The following is a 24254-nucleotide window of genomic DNA, read 5'->3' on the forward strand; positions in this document are numbered from 1 at the left end:
GAAAACTTGTCGTAAGAATATATGGTTAATGTATGTGGCTAGGTGTTACGAACCGACTTAATGGTTCATCAGGTTCTTAAAGTTTTAAGGCATTCGGGACTGGAAAAACTGGCAGAGAAAGAGACAAGCAACGGAGGGAGGAACTAAAGCAAAATAAAGTGACCTTAAACTAATTTATTACAATTACATATTTACACTTTTGTACAAATGAGTCAGCAAGTCAAGTCAAAATAATTAACATTAACACAAAGTTAATTTACAGATTATTTGCATCCTTATATACAAAGTTATTCAAAGAAAAAAATAATCATACACAAAACTAAAGACAATCAAAATGAACCAGTAACATTACTCCAAATAATTAATATGCCCAAAATTAGTCAGCATCAAAATTAAATATAAAAACAGTTAAGTCATTCAAAATATGAAAATAATGAACATCGTAAGAAAGCAGTAAAATATTACATAATTTAAAAGTGTGACTTCCAAACAATTCCGAGAATTTGGCGAAACAAGGCATCATTAGGTCAACCTTCAAAAGGTCAAACTCCACCTAAGGAGATTACAGCTTACGACACAACAACAGACAAACCTATACATAAGGTCATCAATACAGCTCCCTGCTGCCAATGAGGTTAACCCTCCAAACAGTGTCGTTCTCCAGCTGACGAAAATACACTAATGATGCCCAGTGGACCCACACTCCACATGACGTCGTCCTCCATACGACGAAAACGCACTAATTCCGGCTAAAGCTGCTGCCCAATGAGATCACACTCGACACGTCGTCCTCTCGACGACGAAAACACGCCAATACTGGCCAGTGGCTTCCGACCTCCAACTCGAAAGTCACACTCCGTCCGACTCCGACGGCTTCAAATCAAATAACCAGGTATTAAGTACCTGACGCTGCCACGTACTGGTCCACAGGTAAGCATACCTGACTGCCTCTGACTGACTGACTGACTGACTGATTCCCATCGGACATCTTCCGACACACGTCAACTCACTTGACCCTCAAGAAAAAGAACAACTGGTTAGTGGTGATTATCAAACAAGCAATACTAATAAACAAGCGGAATACACTTGTTCCAACAAAGCCACTTAACCTAACACTAGGTAATAGGGTATCATATACTGTATTTACCTTTCTTAACATATACAGTATACTGTACTGTACTTTATTCCTCATTCTACATTTCCTTCCCTCAATGAATTGCTTTCCCTGCAGTTGTAGCATCCTGCTTTTCCAACTAAGGTTAGGGGGTAGGCAGTTGGTTGAGAGAGACGCAAACTTTTTTATTACTTGTCAAATCTATTTTCTTTGTGGGGAAAATGTTTATCCTTGCCTAAAATATATTATGAATCTAGTTTTATGGTTTACAAAATATAATTAAATGTTACATTGCCAGACGTGAAGATGGTTGGGAAGCAAACACAGGGTTGAGACTTACTCTTAGGGTAAGCCAAGGATACAGCACAGCATTATAAGGGGGCAGGGGTCGCAGCAGGGTGAGGGCCCCCATCCCACCCTGATAACTAAATAGGTAAGGATAAGGTTCCTTAGTTAGGTTAGTTGGGGGACCTTAATATATCTTGGAAGATCTCCGTGATTACATAAGCTGATTAAAGTTTTGAAATTATTACATAAATACGACTTTGAGTGTTGAACTGTCTCTCATAAGACTCGGGACTGAAATGAGTTAGTGAGGATGTATATTTGAGATAACTCGCCAAAGTGAATTTTTTAATAACTTTCATGAGCATTAAATAAAAACTGTTGATTACTATGATAAAAACTGTTGATTACTATGTATCTAGAATCTGATTGGGCGATTTGGGAAGAGGCTTAGTCAAATTGTCAGAGATAGAGATGGGCAAAGTGCTTCGCCAAAAATCACTAGCCAATAATAATGCATTTTCTATAACTAGGACTACTGCGTTCTCAGTGGGTGGAGCTACTGCGTATCGGCTACATATGAAAATTGTCACAGTGCGCAATCGCAACGAGTTAAGTTGTAAGGGGAAGTAAACATAAGAACGTGATGAGAACTACTTGTGATAACTCGGGAAACATCAACGAACACCTTGGGGAAATATACTTACCATAATTTGTTTATCAGTTTTTCTCTCTTATTATGCATTTGCACAGTTGATGTAGGCTAACTGAGAAGAAATGTTTTCTCTTAGTGTGATTTACTCATGAAAAATATAAATTAGAACATGTGAGGTGGGTGGAGACAAACAAAATTTAACCTTACCTTGGCTAGTAATAATAATAATAAAAGAAAGTGCAGAGCTTTTGTAGTTGGTTGGTACAGACCAAGTAGTAAAGTACTGTAATTAAAATGTGGGTAAATATTTACTATAGCACAATATGCGTAATGATAAAAAAAAGTATGTGATCCTGGTGCATTTATAGGTACTTTGAATGTTCTAATGCAAAAAATTGGGGGAAACCCCTATTTTTCAAATTTTACATTTCAAAATTGCATAAGTTAAGACTAAAAAGAAAAGTTTAAAAGGAAAAAAAACACAAGAACACCACCGAACTAAAGTTCCCCGGTACTTACCTAACTATGCCTATGCCACCCTGTGACTTCCTCTCAGATCGCCGTAACCTTAGCTTAACCTAACACTAAGACTAGAACCTGTGTTTGCTTCCTGACCGAATTCACTCCTGGCAAAATATTTCGTAAATCACAAATTTAGCGGTAAAATTACAGAATGGTGCAATAAACGGGTAGTAGAAAATAAGATGGGTTTTTAATCTATTTAGCATTATTTTGAATGATTTTGATAATAATTTCTGGTGAAAATCCATAGTTTTTGAGTTATGGTGGGTCAACTACCATAACTGAAAAGCTATGGCTTTGCGATAAATATCGCCATCAATTACATTCTAAACACATTAAAATATAGCCTACCCTGTACTAGTTTACTTCTGTTGATATTTAAATAAACTTTTTTTAAACTTTGTTGTTTCCACCAGCCATCGTCTTAAACAACCAGTCATCATAACAAAAATCAATTGCCGTAATCAAAACCGAGTAATAGTAATGAAACACTGTCAAAACAATGGAGCTTTTGTTTCCTTGACTTCCGGACGCATAGAAAATAAGATTTTTCCATCCAATTTTATAATGAGTCATTCGTAGCAGTGTTCATCGTACAGTACTACAAACGATTCCTTAATCGGCTAATGATTTATTGGTTTTTACTCTGCTATATGCTTGCTTCGCTCATGATTAAACATTATCTCATTGCTCCTATGCCCTGGCAAGCGGAACTATTTTGCTACACGCGTAAGCCCCTTGCACTGGTATTTCGAAGTTAATTATCGATTATACAAACTTATTATTATTATTATTATTATTACTTGCTAAGCTACAACCCTAGTTGGAAAAGCAAGATGCTAATAAGCCCAAGGGCTACAACAGGGAAAATAACGCAGTGAAGAATGGAAATAAGGAAACTACAATTGATTCATTAAAATCAAATATTCTAAGAACAATAACATCATTAAAATAAATCTTTCATATATAAACTATAAAAACTTATAAAAAAAAAAAGAGGGCGAGAAATAAGAAGGAATGGTTGTAGTTTCACGCTCACACATGTATTTGAACGTGGACTTGAATTCCATTTATAATGATCAGACTAAATATATTAAAAAGTGGCGGCTCATGATAAGTAGTGCGTAACTGCAGCACCCCCTATTTTCATTTGATATTGATAATATTCAATATAATGACATTTACTTTATTCTTTTCTTTATACAATCTATAATTCTTAAGCTTAATGTCAGTAGCCATCCTTCACTTTATGAAAAAAAAAGAAAAAAAATAATAATCATCGTATTGAACTGAAGTGTGGAGTAGGAGATGATGAATGGAGAAGTACTGAATTAAAATCTCAAGATGGGGACGACTGGCGAAATCTAACAGAGGCCCTTGCGTCAATAGGCGTAGGAGGATTTAGTGATGATGATGATAGAAATTCCTAGTCTAAACTATTCATATCTAACCTCACAAAGAGCTAATACCTCCCTTCTGACAACTATAATATCCGTTGCCTAACAAGCCTTTGCAGTAATTCAAGTTTTGCGGATTTTAGGCCATCCAAGTTCCACAAAAAAAGGATAATCCATTATTTCCCCAAATATTTTGTTGATTGGTTTTAGACTGCTTTACCTTATGTAAAAAACGGGGGGTAAAATTATACGTGTTTTTCTATGGGAAAAGGTTGCTTTTTAATTCTTTTCCCTGTCCGTAACTATAATAAAACAGCCTGTAAATCCAATATTTAAAACAAAAGCATTTTACACATTAATTACAAATACCATTTCACTAAGCCTATATGGTCTTCCTTATGAGTAGTAAAGAAACTTTCTTGTATACTTCCAAAACTCAGGTATCAGGATAATGAATAAGCATAGGAATTTTCCATCACAATAACTTACCTTAATATGAAGACACGTAACTTGAACACCGATGAAGAGTTTAATATTGGCAAGAATTCAGTAGACGTGTAAAGACAATGAAGAAGCCTGTGACAAACGTCATTACAAGAACCGTTGTCTTCACTACTTTTTTAGTGAATGTTACTACAGCACTCAGAGTAATTGAATTCTTAAATTCAGCAAAAGAAAAAAAAATACTTAAACCAAATTAAATAGTAGGATTTTATAATGGTCATTACATATTTGTGTATTAGGGTAAGTCTATGCTACTTAGGTATTATACTTATACTCAAAGAACGGAACTAGAAAAATTGTAAATACATTTCTATATAAATATAAAAACAAATTTTTCCTATTCATTATGTTGTTTTATCCATATATGATCATTAGTATTAAGGTAAACCACCTGTTTATGAGTAACCCTCCCCCCCCATTAGCCTACCTATACAATAACAATTATGGAGGACCCCAGTGGGAAACTGGAGTTTAGGGTAGGAAAAAACCATAAATTAATAATTAGCAGCAATAATACTGTTCAGAAGTGCACACTAAACACAAAATAACTAGTTGGAAAAACATATGGGCCATGCAGGATACGTGAAGCTAAAGTATCATAATTACCTATGATTCACAACCCTAGTTGGAAAAGCAGGATGTTATAGGCCTAGGGGCTCCAACAGGGAAAATAGCCCAGTGAGGAAAGGAAACAGGGGAAAATTATATATTTTAAGAACAGCAACAACATTAAAATATAAATGCAAACTACAAAAACGTTAACGAAAACAAGAGGAAGAGAAATAAGATAGAATAGTGTGCCCCAGTGTACCCTCAAGCAAATGAACATAGCCTCACAGCTGGTGTTCTGGTGAGAGGTACACAGAGCTGTCAACCCCTTTTGATGACAATGCGTAAGATAACTAAGCTGGGGTCCAGACCCTTGGTCAGGCCCAGGCCGAGATCGTCAGGGTCAAAGGTTTTTAAGTTTTTGAGGATGATTTGCTTTTGGTGGAATTATTGGCTCTTGTAAAGGTGAATAACCCCAGGGTCCGCTTGGGATATCCATCTTCACAACTTTGATTATGGGGTTATTCATCTTTACAAGGTAGTTATAAGGTCATTTAGATTTCAAGGTAGCTATTTGTGGTTTTTGCAAAGTGTTCATAGGGATTGTTTATATTTGAGGTAGTTATTAATTGTTTTTGCTTGTTTTAGTTGGGTAGTCATTAGCATTGCCTTTTTTCTTCAAATTCTATTTCCGTTTTTGTAACAAAACAAGAAAGATCTCATTAGAAAATAAAGATCAAGAAGTAAAACAACTCGATATGGATCGTGCTATTTATCAGAATAGTGTTAAACCTTTATTGGTAGATCCTCTTCTGGTTATAAGTTGGATGAAGAGGCACGCAAAGGCTATGCCTCACCCCTGAACCAGAAGAGAGTTGAAGTGCAGGCAATGTGATAAGAATAAGAAATGGACTAACCGTTCTGCACCACAAGATAAATATACATGGAAGTGCAAATTCAAGACTGTGAGAAATATAAGCAATATGAAAGTATTCGTTAAGATTCATTTTTCTTCCGTTCCAAACTTTCGTTGCAGAAGTGGGGGGGGGGGGACTATTCTCTTTTGGTACGAACAAACAAGTGTAACTTACCTAGTTAATTTTCTGAATCTTTCAAGAGTGACTGTGATTGATATCCATAATTTCTGTCGTGAGGTGTGTTCTAAATACTTATAAAAACAATCCAATCAAGCTAGGTGGATCAGGTGTAACGGTACAGATTGAATAGTATTCCTTCTAGCATAAACCAAAATTTCACAGAGGACGGGCACTGAGAAAACCCCTATGTGTTTTTGGTATTGTAGAAATGGTCGAGTCTCAGAACGCACTTACACTCTTGCCAATAATTAGGAAAGAAGTCTACCGTCAAACAATTGTCCATAGTGATCAGTGCCTGTGGAAGGCTTACTGTAATACTGAAAAAAGAACTGGGTCTCTCACATCAAACAACGGGGTCCGCTTGGGTTATCTATCTTTACAAGTTTGTTTATGGAGTTATTCATCTTTACAAGATTCTATGCCATGGAATACAAAAACAGAAACCTTGATGGGAAATTTCAGAATTGGGCTTATAAGAGTAATTGCACATTTAGGCTACATAACTTCAAGGCGACAAATACACCTTTATGTAGCCCATGTAATGTAGTGGGAGATATTTTACACGCACTGTAATTATGAATTGTAAAAAATACAATCGGCAGAGAAACGAACTAATAGTAAAATCAGTAGGACTCAAATTGGAGTAGGCCTAGGCCTACACTAAATAATCTAATAAGGAAACACGAAGCTAAGGTGCTAGAGGAGAGGGCGATTTTTTTTATATAACTTTTCTAACTGAAACGAATTTACTAAAATCATTATAATCATCTGTGAAATTAGCTATCTGACAAAGGACTAATGATTAAATTTAGTCTAAGCTCACTTAAATGCTCTTTTAAAAAGAAACTACATTCAATGCAATGATCTTTTTGCAACTTGGCAGAGAAACCACAGGAGGTTGTTTTGAATATAAATCAATGTGAAATCTTTGAAAAAAAAAAGTTTTTGAAGAAGCCATAGGAGGATGTTTTGAATATATATAATAATGTAAAATATTTTAAAAAAAGGTTGTGAAATATTTGAATAGCATAAACAATATCAGTAGAAAGGGGGCCATGGATATTATTTGAATAAAAGGTATTAAGCCTCATGTGGTGGATTGAAAATACAGTATCATTAGTTTCATTTAATGAAGGAGTTTTCATTTAATGATAAACTAATATTTAAATTGTATGAACTACACGAATTAGTTCTAATGTTTACTTTTGTTTCATATTTACAGGGGATTACATATTGGCACCAAAGATTGGGCCAGACTTCCTACTTAAATAGAAGAAGAAGAAGAATAAAATGCATCGTTACTTAATGTCGTGTTATGTTGTGAGTCGCGTCCCCAAGCTCCGATAAGTTTCTTACTCGTGAAGTGTATGAGATATTTATTACAGCTAATAATGGTTGTGTTATGTAATAGTCTCTGAAATTCCCACCTCTGCACAATGCCAAGCCGTTGGAATATTGGTATGTATAACACATTTAATTTATTGAGTATAAAAGTCCACACTATGCCTTTACCTTCAACAACATACTGTATACTTACGCAACTCCTTTAGGCTAGCATGTTTGCAGAATCCCGATTAAACACCAATCACCAATGAAAGCATTAATAAGCTAGCTTAGGTTGTGTGTTAGTGCTAACAGTAACAGCATTTCCCATTATATTAGTGCTAATAATGATAGCATGTTTGATAGTGTTGACTAAGCTGGTCCTTTGTATAACGACGGACAGGGCCTCCCTTGTGCTTAGAACACCACCTCCCACGTGCTTAGAACACTACCTCCCACGTGCTTAGAACACTACCTAACCTAATCTTTCCCACCTAACCATGTCCTTACCTACTGCCCCTGAGACACCCCTCGGACTGCCGTCTTCTTAATAATAAGGTTGAAAATAAGGGAGTTATGGGGCATGTCCGTCATCATATATACACTCTGACTAAGCAATATGTTGTCTATAAATGACTTGGAGTGTATGTTTGATAGTGGGCACCTTGGTAATTTTGTATATTATTCCATGGTAATGTAACCTAGGAAAAAAACTACTGTTTCTTACAGAAAAAATTACGATCTCTTCAAAAATGACACTCGTTTCCGTCGCAAATGAATAGTTTCAGAAATATATGTACATCTATATCCTACGATATTATGGGGGACCCCCAGTGGGAACTCGGGGTTTTGGGTGGGGAAAACATACTGGGGAAACGATATATAATTGTTTTCCTATAGTAAATAACGTGAATTAAGGGAATTTGATGTTCATTTCAATCGGAAACAAACAGATCAACCAATTCAGATAACTTTAAGATGCACGGTGTCACTTCTCTTACGAACGAACGATAACATTAGCAACGTTACCAATAATACACAGTGTTACCAACGTTGACGTATGGTACACAGAGTTATCAACGGCACGTTGACATTACTAAAGATAGTAATGATAGATATTTCCATATATTAGATAATTTCTCCATATAAGTTTTACTCAATATATAAAAAGTACAAAAAGGGCACAGAACCTAACAAACCCACCTAACCTAGCCTAGTAATATGACAGGTCACAAAATAACATTTGATCTACATCGGACGTTGGCAGTACTGGTTACTGTATTTTTTCATGCCACAATCTCTGTAACGGCGCCTCCAAAGTTTATCCAGATATACTGTTTTGTATTTTCCTCCGGTTATTATAATTTCAAGAAGGTAATGTATAGAGAAGAAAAGGCTTGTTTTACGTTTATATATGGATTCCCCAGTATGTTTTCCCCACCCAAAACCCCGAGTTCCCACTGGGGGTCCCCCATTATTGGAGGATAAAGATGTATATATATGTCTGAAACTATTAATTTGCGACGGGAACGAATGTCATTTTCGAAGAGAGCGTAATTTTTTCGATTAGAAACAGTAGTTTTTTTCCTAGGTTACATTGCCATGTAATTTACTACAATGAAACCGGCACCTTTATGTATGATGACGGCTGACCTAAGAACACGGCAGTGTAAGGGGGTTCACGGCTTGTTAGGTAAGGTGGGGTTAAGTTTAGGTTAGTTAGTGTCCATATTTTATGCTCGCTGGAAAAACTGGCCGCTGATATACAAAGGCTTCAATACCTCCAACCAATGTTTGTAGCTCAGGTATATTTTAGAGAGGATTATGCCTGAGAGCAGGTTATAATAGTGTTTATTGCCAGACCACTATCTGACACAACAGTCATGAACCCTTTGGAATTCCCACTACTAATTTCAATCAGAAGCTGTCCAGCTCAAGTTTTATTATAGAACAGTGCAATATTAGTTATGTTATTAAAACACATAATTTTGTAGCTCTTTGCAAGTAAACTATTTTAAATCTTGTATACTACTGTCAGAAATCACTATTAACTTAGTTTCAGATACTGTATTAATAAAAAACATATTTTTCTTCTATCGTCATCTTAACACCTACCAAAGGAACCTCTTTTCGCCACACAATTCAGATTAAGATTGATAGAGGGTGCTTTGATTGTAAGATAGGCTAATTGTTCAAACTGAATAAGGGGTCCATTGTATTATATGAGAATAAAGCCCTACAGTCAGCCCCCACTTTTGTGAGGGTTAGGTAACAGAGACAGGCATGATAAGCAGGAGTTTGCATATATTTTATGCCCTAGGGTGGGATAACTCCGAACCTAACAAATCACTGGCCGTTGCCAACGCTTAGATAATGATCGCCCTAAGTACTGCCTGATATTGTTTTGACTTGTTTGGTATCACAGTATTAGTAGTTTGTAATTAAATTAATACATATTAGTAGGTTTACAGTACTGTACATTTGCACACGTGTATAGTACGTACTGGACACAGTAAGATTACAGTAGATAACACCACAGTACAGTAGTCGTTGCCCTGACTGAAATTATAATTTTACCTAATAGTCATCATACACTTTCAGTATAAAAGAAAAACATTGTTGTTCCTATCTAGTAATACAGTACTGTATAACACTTGCTGATGCTGTAGTGTATATGACTGTAATATATGTACAGTACTATCACTACTGTAAATCATAACTGTACTGTAAGTGTTCGCTGTTTTTGTTCTGACAACTTGACTCGCCGCACATGTAGTCTTTATTTACAATAAACAATACTATACATTACTGTAATTCTTACTGTACAATATGTATGCAGTCTAAGATTAACTAAGTGTACATATTTTATACGATCTCCCACCATTTTTGTATGAAGTTCTATGCAACTCCTGATGCTTCAGCTTCATCTCTTGCGCAGTACTGGAGGAAATCACATATCTACAGTATATTACCCCATAAATATAAACAATGTCCAGGAGTACAGTAATTACTACTGTATACAAATACATAACTTTTTTACATGAAAACATGATTCTGCTAAAAAACGACTGAAGCAGGAGATACATGCGGGAGGAGAGACGGTGCTAGACTGATGAGCACGTTTGCCATTTCTGATGTTGAATACGCACTACATGAACTTCCAAAACACTCTAGTAAGGCGCTAAAACCTTTTTTAAGTTATAACAATTAAAAAGTTGAAATTGTTTTAATAAGTCAAGTTGGGAAGAAAACTGGAAGGCAACCAGTTTATTGTATCACATATAATCAGCGGGAAAAGCACTAAGTTTCGTGATGGTGTAAAATAGCAAAACCGTGTCAGGTAGTAAAAACGTGCAAAATTATCCAGAAATGAGCCAGATTTGGTGCGAAAGGTGCTTAAATGGCAACCCTGGTGATGAGTTAGAGTGAGATGGTAGCAGAGAGGGGAGTGACACAAAGCAGGCCTAGTGCAAAGGAATGTGGGCTATTTGAAATCGTAGCGCTGCAAGATTTTTTATCGCGAATATTTAATTTTTTATTTGATAGGTATTAAAATACTAGCCCGCAGAGCTAACACAGGTAGTGAAACATGTTTAGCTTGCCATAACATAAGAGCAATGAGATAATACAGTATTAAATTGCAAGCAAAGTGAGATACGGTGGAGTGAAAAACAATTGAACTAGTAAGTGATAAATTAGATCATTAAAATAACTGCAAAATCCTATCCCTTGGGCCTAAGCAAAGTGAGCTACTGCAGAGTGAAGACCAATAAATAGTTAGTGTTCATTTGGTGTATCAGTATGTAGATAAATACGCTCATTTAAGTAAGGAAATTTTTTTATGATGAACACTGCTACAAATGACCCTATAGAAGATGGTATTGAAAATCCTGTTTTCTATGCATCTGTAAGACCTGGAATGCCAAAGCTTCAGTGTTTTGATCCTATTTCATTACTATTACTGTGTTTTGATTACAGTAACTTTTTTTTTCATTACGATGACTGGTTATTTTATGACTGGCGGAATCAAAGTTTAAACAAGGTAGTATAAGTAATGTAAAATAAGACTGGTATGCGGTGTGTTTTAAGGAGTTTCAACCATCATTGACGGCAATACCTAGAGGAAACCAATAGCTTTTCAGTAATGGTGTTGATCCACCATAACTGAAAAACAATGGATTTCTGCCAAAGATCATTATCAAAATCATTCAAAACACTGCAAATTATACATTGTAAATCTTGTTTTCTCCTAACAGTTTATTTTACTATTCTGAAATTTTACTGTTGCTTTTAGTCCTGGTCTGTATTTTTGGTAAATAAATTCCGTAGTTTATTTACCGGATTAGGCTATTAAATTTTTGGGTATTAAAATCACTCTTATGTGCGTTGTATGTTTAAAAAATGCAGAAGCTTACGCACTTTTTACAAAGTGCCTCTTTGTAAATATGTAAATATCAAAAGTTGTAAACAGTGCATAAAATTCTCCATTTTTTAAATATACAACGCATATAATTGTGGGTTTTCATTGCAGTCTTACCGAACAATTATTTAGCTGTAGCTTCCCTACGAATGGCAGACTATAGATTCAAAACTACCGCGATGGCGCCGTTATCGCTGATGTAGGTGACGTCATCTCCCTCCACTCGAGGGAGCTATAGGTACAACTGTCCAGGTAACATCAGTTCGTTCTCTGCCGGCTTCTTGTGAACATCGGTGGTTGGTGCAGACTTTTTTCTTCATTTGTTTGGAAGTATTATCTCTCCAATATCGGTGAAGTATTCAACTCCGTGTTTGTAGGATTGAAGCTGAATTTCTTTTCTGCAATTTTGTGGTCTTACCATCATGTCTGACTCTAGTCTTTCAGTAGTTAGGTTTTGCGCCAGTACAAAGTTTCCAGGTTTTCTAAATGAGGAAAGGCCAACTTCTAATCATCAGAAGCTTTAAAAGGCCAACCCATTAGTAGAAAAAGGCCAAATATACAGTATTATTTGACTCGCCTTTTTTCATATTGCTAACGGCCAACCAATTTTTTAAAAAAGGCCAAATTGAGGTCTTTTGGCCTGAAAAAAGTCCAAACTAGCAACCCTGAGCCGGTAGGTGCAAAACTAGGTTAGTTAAATTAATTTATGATTCGCACACTAAGTGAATTAAGTGTAGGGGTTGTGAGTGCTCTAGAGAATCTACTTGTGATGAATGCAAGGATCGGAGTGAACAACAGTGGAAAGTTTTTGTTTCTCACTCGGGGAAGATAATTAAGGATAGGAAGAGGAAGGCGGCTCTCAGAGCTGAAAGTAAGACTAGTTTAGCTTCTTCGGCTTCTTCTATCAAAGCTCCTGCTCCTATTCCTTCTCCTTCTCTTCTTGTTATGTCTTCGATCTTGAGTCCTCCTACTCCTGCTCCTGTAACTCCTTTGCCAACTTCCCGTAGAGTTTCTCCTGACATCATTGCCAGCCTCGAGTCTAGATTTGAAAAGAAATTGGATGTATTAGCTAATACGGTGATGCAGTTAGGTTTATCTGTAAAGTCTTTCATAGGAAAGACTGTGCAGTGCATCTGAGGGGGTGGCTGTTTGTCCCGATAGTTCTCCTAGACGAAGGTCACTGTCCCGCTCCCCTGCCTTGGGGAGAAGACATACCGGAGGTCCAAGGGAGACTATCGGGGTTTGCCCACAGACAGTCGCTTCCTCAGTCGATCCTGTGGTGCGACAGCATGATTCGACTAAACACCATTGGAAAGGTGTGTCGTTTGGTGACCAGTTATCGACAGAGCCGAGTGATTCGCCCCCGGTTAGACGTCTTAAGTCGAGTGTTTTGCCTTCGGTTAGACGTCGTAAGTGGCGTGATTCTTCAGTCTCACGTCCGTTGAAGAGACGTTCGATTGAAGAGGTGTTCTCTTCGCCTTCTGTGAAAAGGAACAGAGAAGTAGATATCGCTCGCCCGTCGTGTAGCGTAGCTACGTTGACTTCGCCTTGTATTCTTACGACAGTGACAGCTGCCTTCGACTCTGTTGTGGAACTACCGATTCTGAGTTCATTGAGATCTTTGACTCGTCAAACTGTCGAAACTTCTCCTTCAACTTCGCATGCGAAAGATAATTCGACTAGCGCGACACCTCCAGTGGCGATCGTGTCGAAATCCACGACTCCAGTTGCTTCGACTTCAACACTAGAAGAAGAGAATCTATTTCCATTACGTCGACAGTTGCAAGAATTGATGAACTGGATGAAAGAAAATAAACAACGTATTAAGAACAGTAAGTTGAATCAAGAACCGTCTCTATCGCCTATCTCTTCGGATGACGAGGAGGACTTAGAAGCGGACACTACTCCTCTCTTGTGTTATTCGAAGCTTTTATGCTAACTTCTCGACATGTACCTGGATTACTTCGTAGCAGCCGCTCTCAGGTCACCATTGTGGGTTTTTTAATACCCAAGATCAACAGACATGGCATAGTGTTTTATGACTGGTTTTACTACAACTGATGGAATCAAAGTTTAAAAAAGTTAGTATAAGTAACGTAAAATAAGATTGGTATACGGTGTCTTTTAAGCAGTTTCAACCGTCATTGACGGCAATACATAGAAGAAACCAATAGCTTTTCAGTAATGGTGTTCATCCACCATAACTGAAAAACCATGGATTTCTGCCAAAAATGAATATCAAAATCGTTCAAAACACTGCAAACCGTTTTTTGTACTACAGTATTCTATAATTTTGCCGTAGCTGTTAGTAATGGTCAGTATTTTTGGTAAATAAATACCGTAGTTTATTTACCGGTTTAGGCTATCAAATTTTTTGGTATTAAAAATACACAATTATATGCGTTGAATGTTAAAAAAGGCAGAAGCTTTTGCACTTTTTACAAATCGCCTCTTTGTAAGTATGTAAACGTTAAAAGTTGTAAAAAGTGCAAAAATATCTGAATTTTTTAAATATACAACACATATAATTGTGGATTTTTAATGCCCAAGGTCAAAAGACACGGCATAGTGTTTTATTAAAGTTATATTAGATTTTAATTTGTTCCGGCACGACATACAAACCCTTTCGGTCTTTACTATTATGTATTGTTCTAGATTACTGTAAAACTGACACTAAACTTTTATGCAAAGTATGCTATATCAACTCATTGCTAATTAGCAGGGTGTATCACATGACTTTTTGTTTTTGGCTCAGTGGAGGAGAACGTGTTGTTTCTTTCCATCACTAACAATGAACTGGCTGTAAACAGTTTTTTTTTTTTTGCGAGCCTGTCGGTAGACAACGGGAGAATAAGTCCGAAAGAGATTTGTCTTCCTTGGGGTTTTCTCCAGTGGAGAAGAATTTCCGACATTTCTCTGGCGCCTTTTTCCCTCTCCAAGGGCTTTGCTTGTATTCTCTCTTCTTTCGATGGCGAATGAGCAAGAGTGTCGATTGTTGACCCCTGGATAACCCTCATTTTGGAGGGACCGGCTGCCTTCCCCTAACAAAGTGGTGGTGCCTTGACAACAGGGGAGTCTCTCCCGTTGTCTTCCTTGTGGCCTTTGTATCTGCCCGCTAAGGAATGGCTCTTGTAGTCGCTAATTTGTAAGACACAGCCGAAGCACACATCCTCCTCTGGGGGCAGTCGGCCTTGGGCTTCCTCCCCTAAGCCTCTGAAGGGGCCTTCTCTTTAACAGGTTTCGTGACCCTCGCTGATGCGTTCTCTGCAACTCTTTGGCAGCAGAGGAGTTTTGGTGGGTTCTTTACGTAGTTCCTGTCGGGCCTGTGATCCGTTTAGGGGGAGCTGGCCGGCTGAGCTTGCTCAGCCTACCAAGCGAAATCCAGCGGCCTGAGCTTGCTCAGCATGCTGGATTTACTCAGCAAGAGAAGCTCTGTTTTTCCTCCCTGCCTCCTTTGCGGAACCATGATCCGCAACTCCTTGGCAGTGGTATGAACTGTAACTTCTTGGCAACAGAGGAGTTGCTGGCAGGGTCTTCCTGGAATCCTGGCCAGGCTTGCGATCCCCTCGGGGTGAGCATGCTAGCTGATCTCGATCAGCCAGGTGGGGGCACTCAACGACATGAGCTTGCTTACTGCATTGAGTTCCCTTAGCAGGAGAACATGTTTGTGCTGATCCTCCAACTTTCGTGAAAGATCACCCTTCTCGCTAATGCGAAAGGGCTTCCTCTCTTGAGGGGTCCCCTCTTCGAGTTCCTCACAAGTGGGCTTTAGATTTGTCTATGACTCGTTCCAGCTCTTCCGAGCACCCTGACAGTGATGCCTGCCACCTCACCATCGTACCTCCAGTGCAGAACGAGCTTCGTAAGCCATAACCCTCCAGGGTTATTACTGCAGATCTGTATTCCCTACGGGATGGAGAGCTCTTCATAGCACCCTCATGGAGATGCCTGCCAACTGCTTGGAGTCGCCGCCTTTCACCATCTTGCCCTCAGGGTAACCTCAATGAGTGTCGTGATCTATAACCCTTCCGGATTTTTACCGCAGATCCTTACTCCCTATTTGATAGAGTGCTCTTCGGAGCACCCTCATGTTGATGCTGGTCGGCTGCTTGTGGTCGGTACTCCTCATGTTTGTGTTCTCGGGGCACATCGAGTCTTAACGAGTCTTGTGAGACATAACCCCTCTCGGTTATTGCCTCAGTCCTTTGCTCTTTATGGGATAAGAAGCTCTTTGGAGCGTTCATATGGTGACGCTCTCCTACCACGCAGTTGCCGTCTATCTCCATTGCACCCCCAGAATAAAATGAATCAAAGGAAATAACTCGTAAGGTTTATTGCTGCAGATATCTACTCCATATGGGATAATGGCAGCTTGTCCTAATGTTTGTGTGCACTGGCATCTTGCATTCATAGACAAGCCTTTCTGCCTTGCTTGTTACCACTGAGTGTGTACCTCCTTATGTAGGAACTTGCAAGGCAGCTCTTCCACCTCTATAAGGTTCCTTGACGAGTGTTAGTACATTCACGATGCTTCTAGTCATAGACAAAAATTACCTATTCGTGTGGGCAAGTTTTGCGAGTCAGCACACAATCACCCACCACGTACTGACAAGTTGGGCAGGCGTGCTCCTCCCGCTGACGAAGGGGTGTTCGCTTCTCTGGCTGTGTTCGTTACCCTGCTAATGTGCGCGCACTTTAGTACGCTTCCCAGAGAAGCAGAGGTTGGTCAGCACAGACGAAGGTCTGATCACTTTGTTAGCTGCATGCGCTACCTCGTGATCGTACGCATACACGTAAACATGTTCACAATGTTAGGGCTTGTGAATGATCAGTTCCTTTTGAGCAATGATATTGTGCATCGACGCACTCACATTATCGTGCAACCAAGGACACATGATATCTTGTGCGTGCTCACATGCATTATCCCACAAGCAGCTGTATGTGCTACCTCAGGGATGCTCATACTCATGCAAACGTGTTCCTGATGCTGTAACTCCTGAACGATCACTTTCCTTTTGGTTGTGAAGTTAGGCGTCAACGCACACGCAAGCGCGCGTACGAGCTCCTATTGCCGATAAAGGCTGTTCGCTTCGCCAATTGCATGAGCTACCTCTCAGGCACATGCACGCTCGTGAGGGGGAGCAAGGGTTTGTACGTCCCTTCGTATGCGGAAACTCTTCGGTTCACCCAATTAAAGCCTTGAATTAGGCAAGTTTGAACTCAGTTCCAATGTATCAATGGCTCACTTTCTAAGCTGATGGTTGTATCCCTGGGGAAAAGAAGGTTCTCAAAAGAGCTTCTACCTCCCCGTAGACCCCAGGTATAGGAGGTCTGCCCATAATTGGGCTCCTCCTTCATCCCCGTCAGATCCTCCCTAAAACTCGTGATTGTAAGTAAAAGTATCAAAGGTACTTAGACTCAAAGGCTTTGCAAAGCGAGCTGTTCCCTTGGGAGAACACACAGAGCTCATCCTAGTGAATCCAATCAGAAACAGGAAGATCCTAGATGGGATTCGCCTTTATTTCTAAAGGATACCTGTCACCAGGGAGAAGGTCTCGTTTACTAACATGTATTGATGTTCGCCGATTGAGTTCGAGTGTAGCGAACAATTCATGTTGTTCCTGGATCTGTGGTCTTCCCCAAGGGACCTATCGCAAGGGATTCTTTCCTTGAGAATGGGCCGCTGAGATTGACTTTTACTTTCCTTGGGGACTTGGTCTGCCAGTGAACACTTGCGTTGCATGCAGTTCTTTCCCCTACAATGGTGGAACATATACTTTATATAGAGGTAGTTTTTTCTGTCTGTTTATTGTTCTGTGGCCGGACTAGTGCACACAACGGCCTTCCTGATAAATATGATTGAAAATACATTCCAACATTTTCTTTTGGAAGCAGTTACTAGCGGCCGATCGTCTTGCTTTACAGCGATTGGCTTGGGAGATTTGCTGTAATACCAATATCTGCTGGAGATGGCTGGTTACTCCGGTATTTACCATTCCATGGGCAGATTTATGCAAACAACTCCTATCCTAGTGAAGGTAGTTGGAGGACAATGTTTCGTGTTCCCGTTACAGAAACAGTTGCTTGCAACTGATCGTACGAATTGACAGCGGTCACCTTGAAAGGTTCTCATGTTAAGTAACCTCATGGTGCCCTCTGGCACTCAGATGTGAGTTGGTCTGTCTCGTGAGAGTCAAGTTATCGTTGTTCCTCTCATTCAAACTATCCAACCCTTCGGGATTTTCAACACAGTCCCCAGGTGTTATTGGCCGCCCTACCGAGTAGTTTACTAACCAGGTAGCCTGAAAACTCTGTGGAGTTTTGGGGAGTAATCTGTTATCTGTCCCAGTTTCTGATAGTGTCAAAAGGGAAGAATAGTTTTCACCTAAAAAAGAGTTGCTGGTACAAACTGCCTCCTAATTCCTTGAGTCACGATATGAGCTCTAGCTTGTTGGTATTGTGCCTCAGGGAGTAAAGTCAATGGCACTACCTGCACTAAAGGCAGAGTGAAAGACTGGATCAGTTCCGCACTGGATAATTCAGCGCAGACAATTCAGCGCTGCCAATTCAGCGAATGACAATTCAGCTTAGAATCAATTCAGCGCATGACAATTCAACACTAGGACAAATCAGCACAAGGACAATTCGGCGCTAAAAGGCACACACGGTTCAGTGAATGACAATTCAGCCTAAGAACAATTCAGCACAGTAACAAGTCAGCATAAAGAAGCAACTACAAGGAAATTCAGCAAAAAGTTTTAACACTTTATTGATAATATATAAAAAGGGATATAAAAGATTTATTAAATTTACATATTAAAAATAACACATACAGTATACGTAAAAAGAAATGAATTAATTTATTTCTGCAATTCAATGAGGTAGCTTATATTTTGTAAGTATTCCAACTTATCAAATCGACTTCCATACTCATTAACAAGCGTTTTTATTGCTTTAGCTGTCCTTTGGTATTTTGGGTTTTTTCTACCATCGTACAATAAAAAAGGTTCTCCACTGTGTGTTACACGCAAAATCCATTCAATAGAATATGTTCGCTTCCTTTCTCCGATAAAATCCGCTCCATAAGGCTGGCTTTTCAGTTTTAACTAAGTAAATGTTTATAAACAACTGTATTCCAGAAAAGGGAATATATACCGTCCTAAGCTTGTGCTATGACTTTATTTATTCAGTGGTTGTTATTGTTAACAACCATGAATTATAACAGTAATAATAATAATAATAATAATAATAATAATAATAATAATAATAATAATAATAATAATAATAATAATATGACAATGATAATAATAAGAAAAATAATCTTTATATGCTAATAATAAGATAAGGGTGAATGTGTGTGCATTTTTGCACTGAATTGTCCTTGTGCTGATTTATCGTTGTGCTAAATTGTCATGCGCTGAATTGATTCTAAGCTGAATTGTCATTCGCTGAATTGGCAGCGCTGAACTGTCCTGCGCGGAATCGTCGGCACATGATCTCTTTCACTTGTCTTACCGAGTGGGAGGATGCCGGCCGGGGTGGGGGGTGGGGGAGTAAGGGAGAAACCGAGTGGAAGGATGCTGATGAAGTAGGAGAGAAAACTGAGAGACATTAGGGTCAGATCCTCAGACAGTCCCAATTCTCAGCACAGGGTGACACATCATTTTTTTTTCCCTCCCCTCCCATTGACTCAACATTCAGTGATACCTTTACCCTTTGGGAAAAGATCAGGGTAGTTCCTAACCCTTAGAGTGATAATGGTCAGGTGTTCCACCAGACCACTTAGTTACTGGTTATCACTTGATGTGAATCACTAAGGATATACCTAGTCACCCTTAGATTGATTTGCCAGTACAGGGTGCTAGGCTCCCGGCCTACGCTCAATCCCTCAAATGTTCACAATAATGTTCATTCTAGTTGCAGCCTGGATCAATGCCAACAGCATCTGCCCTCCTCGTCCTTGGATATAGTTTCTTCTCCGATACCAAGTCAACCTTTAAGGTTTTTCCTCTCAGGAGGAGGCTTCATCCTCTGATATACAGGTTAATGACGCACTGCGAGTTGTATAGTCCTCCTTGGGTCTTCAAGGTCCACCCTCCAAGAGGTTGTTAGTAATGGCACTGGCTTCAAAGCAAGCACGGGATCTGGGCACCTTTGGTGCGTCCCTTTCAAGAGCAGAAAAGAGTGTGTCTCTCCTTCTTGGGCTCCTCCCTTTAAAGCCATCTGCCATCACTCCAGTCTCAGTATCACCTCATGAGACCAGAGACATGCATAGAATCAGCATGACTACCGTGTGTCCTTCCTCTGGGACATGCACTCTACCTGTTTTTGAGAAGCACGTATTACCCATTTTTGAGAAGTTTATGCTACTTGTTTTTAAGAAGACTGCTTCTCTTGTAAACTCTCATGAGGGTGAGCAACGTCTCCCAATATGAGCACAATCTTAGATGTGCGCACACATTTGAGTGTGCTAGCTCATCTGAGTGTACTCGTGGACTAACTGACCTGTCCCCACTGGACAATCCCTCTTTTCCTAAGCTTGTAGTAATAGCGCTCATAGCACCAGCTGGTGAGTTACCATGAGGGCTCCTAATCACTTTGAATTCATTCTAGATTTGCCTCAATACGTTCCCCTTTCAACCTAGGCATGCGCTACTTACCCGCCTCACCTAATTGAGCGCTACCCAGATGTGCCTCACTCAATCGTACACTACCCAGATGCACCTCACCCAATTGAGCTCTACCCAGAAGTGCTTAATCCAGACAAGCTTCACCTATTCGCTTGCTACCCTGACATACCTCATCATTGTGCACTTCAGCTACTTGAGTGCTACCAAGACATGCATCACTGTAGTGTACCATCTATAAGCACGCCACAGGATCCTAGATGCACTCCTGTAACGAGTGTTTCCAAGGTGGAATGCATTGCAAGAATCTCCTTAGCCTTATGCCTGCAAGAGTTAGAGCGAGCGCCCTAAAACTCGTGATTGTGATATGGAATTTGAGATCTACACTATATATCGGAATACCCAACAGAGACATGACTTTCGACTTCAAGTCACTCTTGGGAACCCTCGTCCTCGAACCCTTCACAGTTCTAGATCTTCCAGGGTAGTTTCTTACTTCTTCTTTGTCTACATCTTTTCCCACTTCTATGTGGGGTCGATGTTTCTGGTCAGCTTTCTCCATCTACCTCTGTCCCACACCTCATCACCGTTTAATCCCTTTGATCGAAGGTCATCCTTGATACAGTCCATTTGCTTTTGCCTCCCTATCCTTCTCGCTCCCCTTACCTCCATTTCCATCACTCTCTTCCCAATGTACTGGTCATCTCTTCTCATGACATGACCATACCACCTCAGTCTATTTTCTTGGATCTTATCTGATAGTTTTCTAACTCATGTGGTACCCCTAATTACCTCATTCCGTTTCTTACCTCTTCTTGTCACCCTACGCATCCATCTCAACATTCTCATCTCTGCCACATCCATTTTCTTCTCTTCTGTCTTCTTTATTGCCCACGTCTCTGCTCCATACATCATTGCCGGTCTCACAACGGTCCTGTGTACTTTACCTTTTAACTTAACCCCTATTTTCTTGTCACAAAGTACTCCACGCACTTTTTTCCAAATCTTCCATTCTGCTTGTATTCTGTGGTTTATTTCTGCCCCAAGATCACCATCCTCTGCAACCTGAAATTTTCAGCTCTTTTCAATCTCTCTCCTTGTAAACTAACTTCCCCATTCTCCCTACTTTTCAATCTTAAATACTCTGTCTTTTTCCTGCTGATCTTCAATCCTCTATTTTCCATTTCTCTTCTCCACTCCTCCAGTTTCTCTTCTACTACCTCTCGCCTAGTGCTACACAGTATACCATCATCAGCAAAAAACATACACCAAGGAGACTGATCTCTAATACCCTGTGTTACTACATCCATGACCAGATCAAATAGGTAAGGGCTCAATGCAGACCCCTGATGTAGTCCCACGTTTACTGGGAAACTTTCTGTTAGGCCTATACTGCTCTTAACATTTGCCTTTGCCCTCTCATACATATCTTAGGTGAATCTTGCGTATTTCTCAGGGACTCCCTTTTCTCTCATGCATCTCCACAGCTCCTGACTTGGTACTCGATCGTATGCCTTCTCCATGTCAATAAAGACCATATGTAATCCTTTCTGTCTCTCCCGATGTTTTTCTATCTGCCTCAAAGCAAATACTGCTCCTACAGTCCCTCTTCCAGGCATGAATCCAAATTGTTCCTCACTAATTGTTGTTTTATCTCTGAGTCTCTTCTCAATGATCTTCTCCCATATTTTCATAGTATGGCTTATCAACTTTATGCCTCTGTAGTTGCCACATCCCTGGTTGTCTCCTTTACCCTTATAGATAGGAATGATTAGGCTTCTTCTCCTTTCCTCTGGCATCTTTTCCTGATTGAAGATCTTCTGCATCAGGTCCCACAAGATATCTATGCCTTACTCTCCAAGACTCTTCCATACCTCTACTGGTATATTATCTGGTCCTGCAGCTTTACTATTTTTCATCTTCTTTACTGCTTCTTCTACTCTTCTAGTCACTCCTATGGTAACAGCCTCGTTTTGGAGTCCATCTTCAAATACTGTTCTTGGGTTCTCCTCATTCAATAGTCCTTCAAAATAAGTTTCCCACCTTCTTTTAATTTTTCTTCTGCTAGAGCTATACCATTGCTATCTTTTATTTGTCTTATCTGTGTCATGTCTTTAGATGTAGCATCTCGGCCCTTAGCAATTCGTAATATTTTTTCTCTCCTTCTGGTGTTTCCATCTCTTTATAGACTTCATTTAATGTCTCTGCCTTTGCTTTTGCTAGTGCTCTTCTTGCTTATTTCTTTGCCTGTTTATAGTTTTCTTTATCTTGCTCTTGCCCTGATAGATCTGCCTTCTTCTTGGCTTCTTTCTTTGTTTTTACCCATTAGTTACTGTAGACTTAACTCTCTCTCTCTCTCTCTTCAGTCAAAGGGTTCCTAGCAGGGAAAGTCTACAGTCAACTTCAGATTTGAGGAGATTCGGTTCGGATCCCGAGTCTCCAGACGCTTCAGAGGATAGAAGGTTACCACCTAACCATGTGTCCCATTTCTCTGAGGGTTCACGCCTCAGAGAAAGTAAGGATCTTCTGGCCATTCTGAAGTAAAAGGCTCTCCACGTCCTAGGTTGGTAGCGTCGTGGGCTTCTGTTTCAGAGGTCCCGAGTTCGCGTCCCCCGCCAGGACGTGGACAGTGTGAGACCTTCTACTGGGGGTTACTCCCCAGCTAGGAGGATTTTTCCTCCAAGCTCCCCAGGGTGGCGTCTGGGGGGGAGGTTAGAGGGGGCTAGTGATAGTCCCTGCTGGCTTATGGTCGCCCGAGCAAAATTTTTTAGATCGTCAGAGTGGAGACCTAATTCCCGCTACTTTATCTTTAACTTTTAGTTTCTAATAGTGTGTCTTGAGCTTTGAAAGAAAAGGTTAGAGGTGGCTAGGAAAATGAAGTAGATTGTCTCAGGGGAGACCTAAAACCCGCAACTTTAACTTTAATTATCCTTCTCATTCTTTTTTTTAATATTTTTTTGAAGATAATCAATGAATTCCAAGACCTCTTGGGGGATTCATAGTGTTTATTTAGTCAAGCCGTATATTTTGAGCTTTGAACGGGACAGTGGCTTCAAAAACCTATATGCGACAGATTTCAGTTGGAACACTGATTTTAACGATTGATGTGATTCAAGATTGTAGACTTGTTGGTGGCTGTACGTCACTGACTGTTTGTTAAATTATTTTTGTGGGAAATTGATTTTAGTGTAAAAATCCCATTTAGTATTAATCACTGTGAAAACGTTGATACAAGATTTTGCATATAGCCTACTTATGCCTTTGATATTTAAATTTTGCTGGAGGTTAACTACAGTATACAGTAGCTTTTTTCTGTTATTGGAATATTAAAGACATAAAATTTAGTACTGCCAAGTGTTTGCCCCAACATTTTAAGGCTGACCATGTGTGAGTTTTGAGTTTTGATTTAATGTCTAATTATTTATACATGCTTAACGTTTAGGGCACAAAAAAATTTGGGTTAGATTTGTAACAAGCTCTCTCAGGACATGGCTAGGGTCTTTTAAACCTGAGTTTTTTTTTTTTACTGATTAATTTTAATAGTTTAAAAAAAGGATAATTTAAGAGGGGATTTATATGGAGAAAGAATTTATATTGTGATTTTTCTAGAGATTAAGATGTCTGCAATCGATACAAACTGATTAATCGCTAGAATTATTTTTTGTATCGAGCTCCACGTAAGTGCATATATATATATGTGTATCAAGTATGGCTATTTATGTTCTAGATGAAGTGTATTGGAATTGCTAGAGTTTTAAAGT

The 24254-nt window shown here is 39.4% G+C and overlaps 1 protein-coding gene across 1 annotated transcript; it reads right to left on the bottom strand.

Annotated features, from left to right (window-relative positions):
- Positions 1-21018: 21018 nt before the first annotated feature.
- LOC137649487 (uncharacterized) lies at positions 21019-21408 on the bottom strand. The gene is made up of 2 exons (XM_068382471.1): positions 21303-21408; positions 21019-21248 (listed from the first exon to the last, which is right to left on the bottom strand). The coding sequence occupies exons 1-2, from the start codon at positions 21406-21408 to the stop codon at positions 21019-21021; spliced, it is 336 nt and encodes a 111-aa protein (XP_068238572.1).
- Positions 21409-24254: the final 2846 nt, after the last annotated feature.

Source organism: Palaemon carinicauda, chromosome 11 (genome assembly GCF_036898095.1).
Source record: "Palaemon carinicauda isolate YSFRI2023 chromosome 11, ASM3689809v2, whole genome shotgun sequence".
Taxonomy (NCBI): Eukaryota; Metazoa; Arthropoda; class Malacostraca; order Decapoda; family Palaemonidae; genus Palaemon; species Palaemon carinicauda.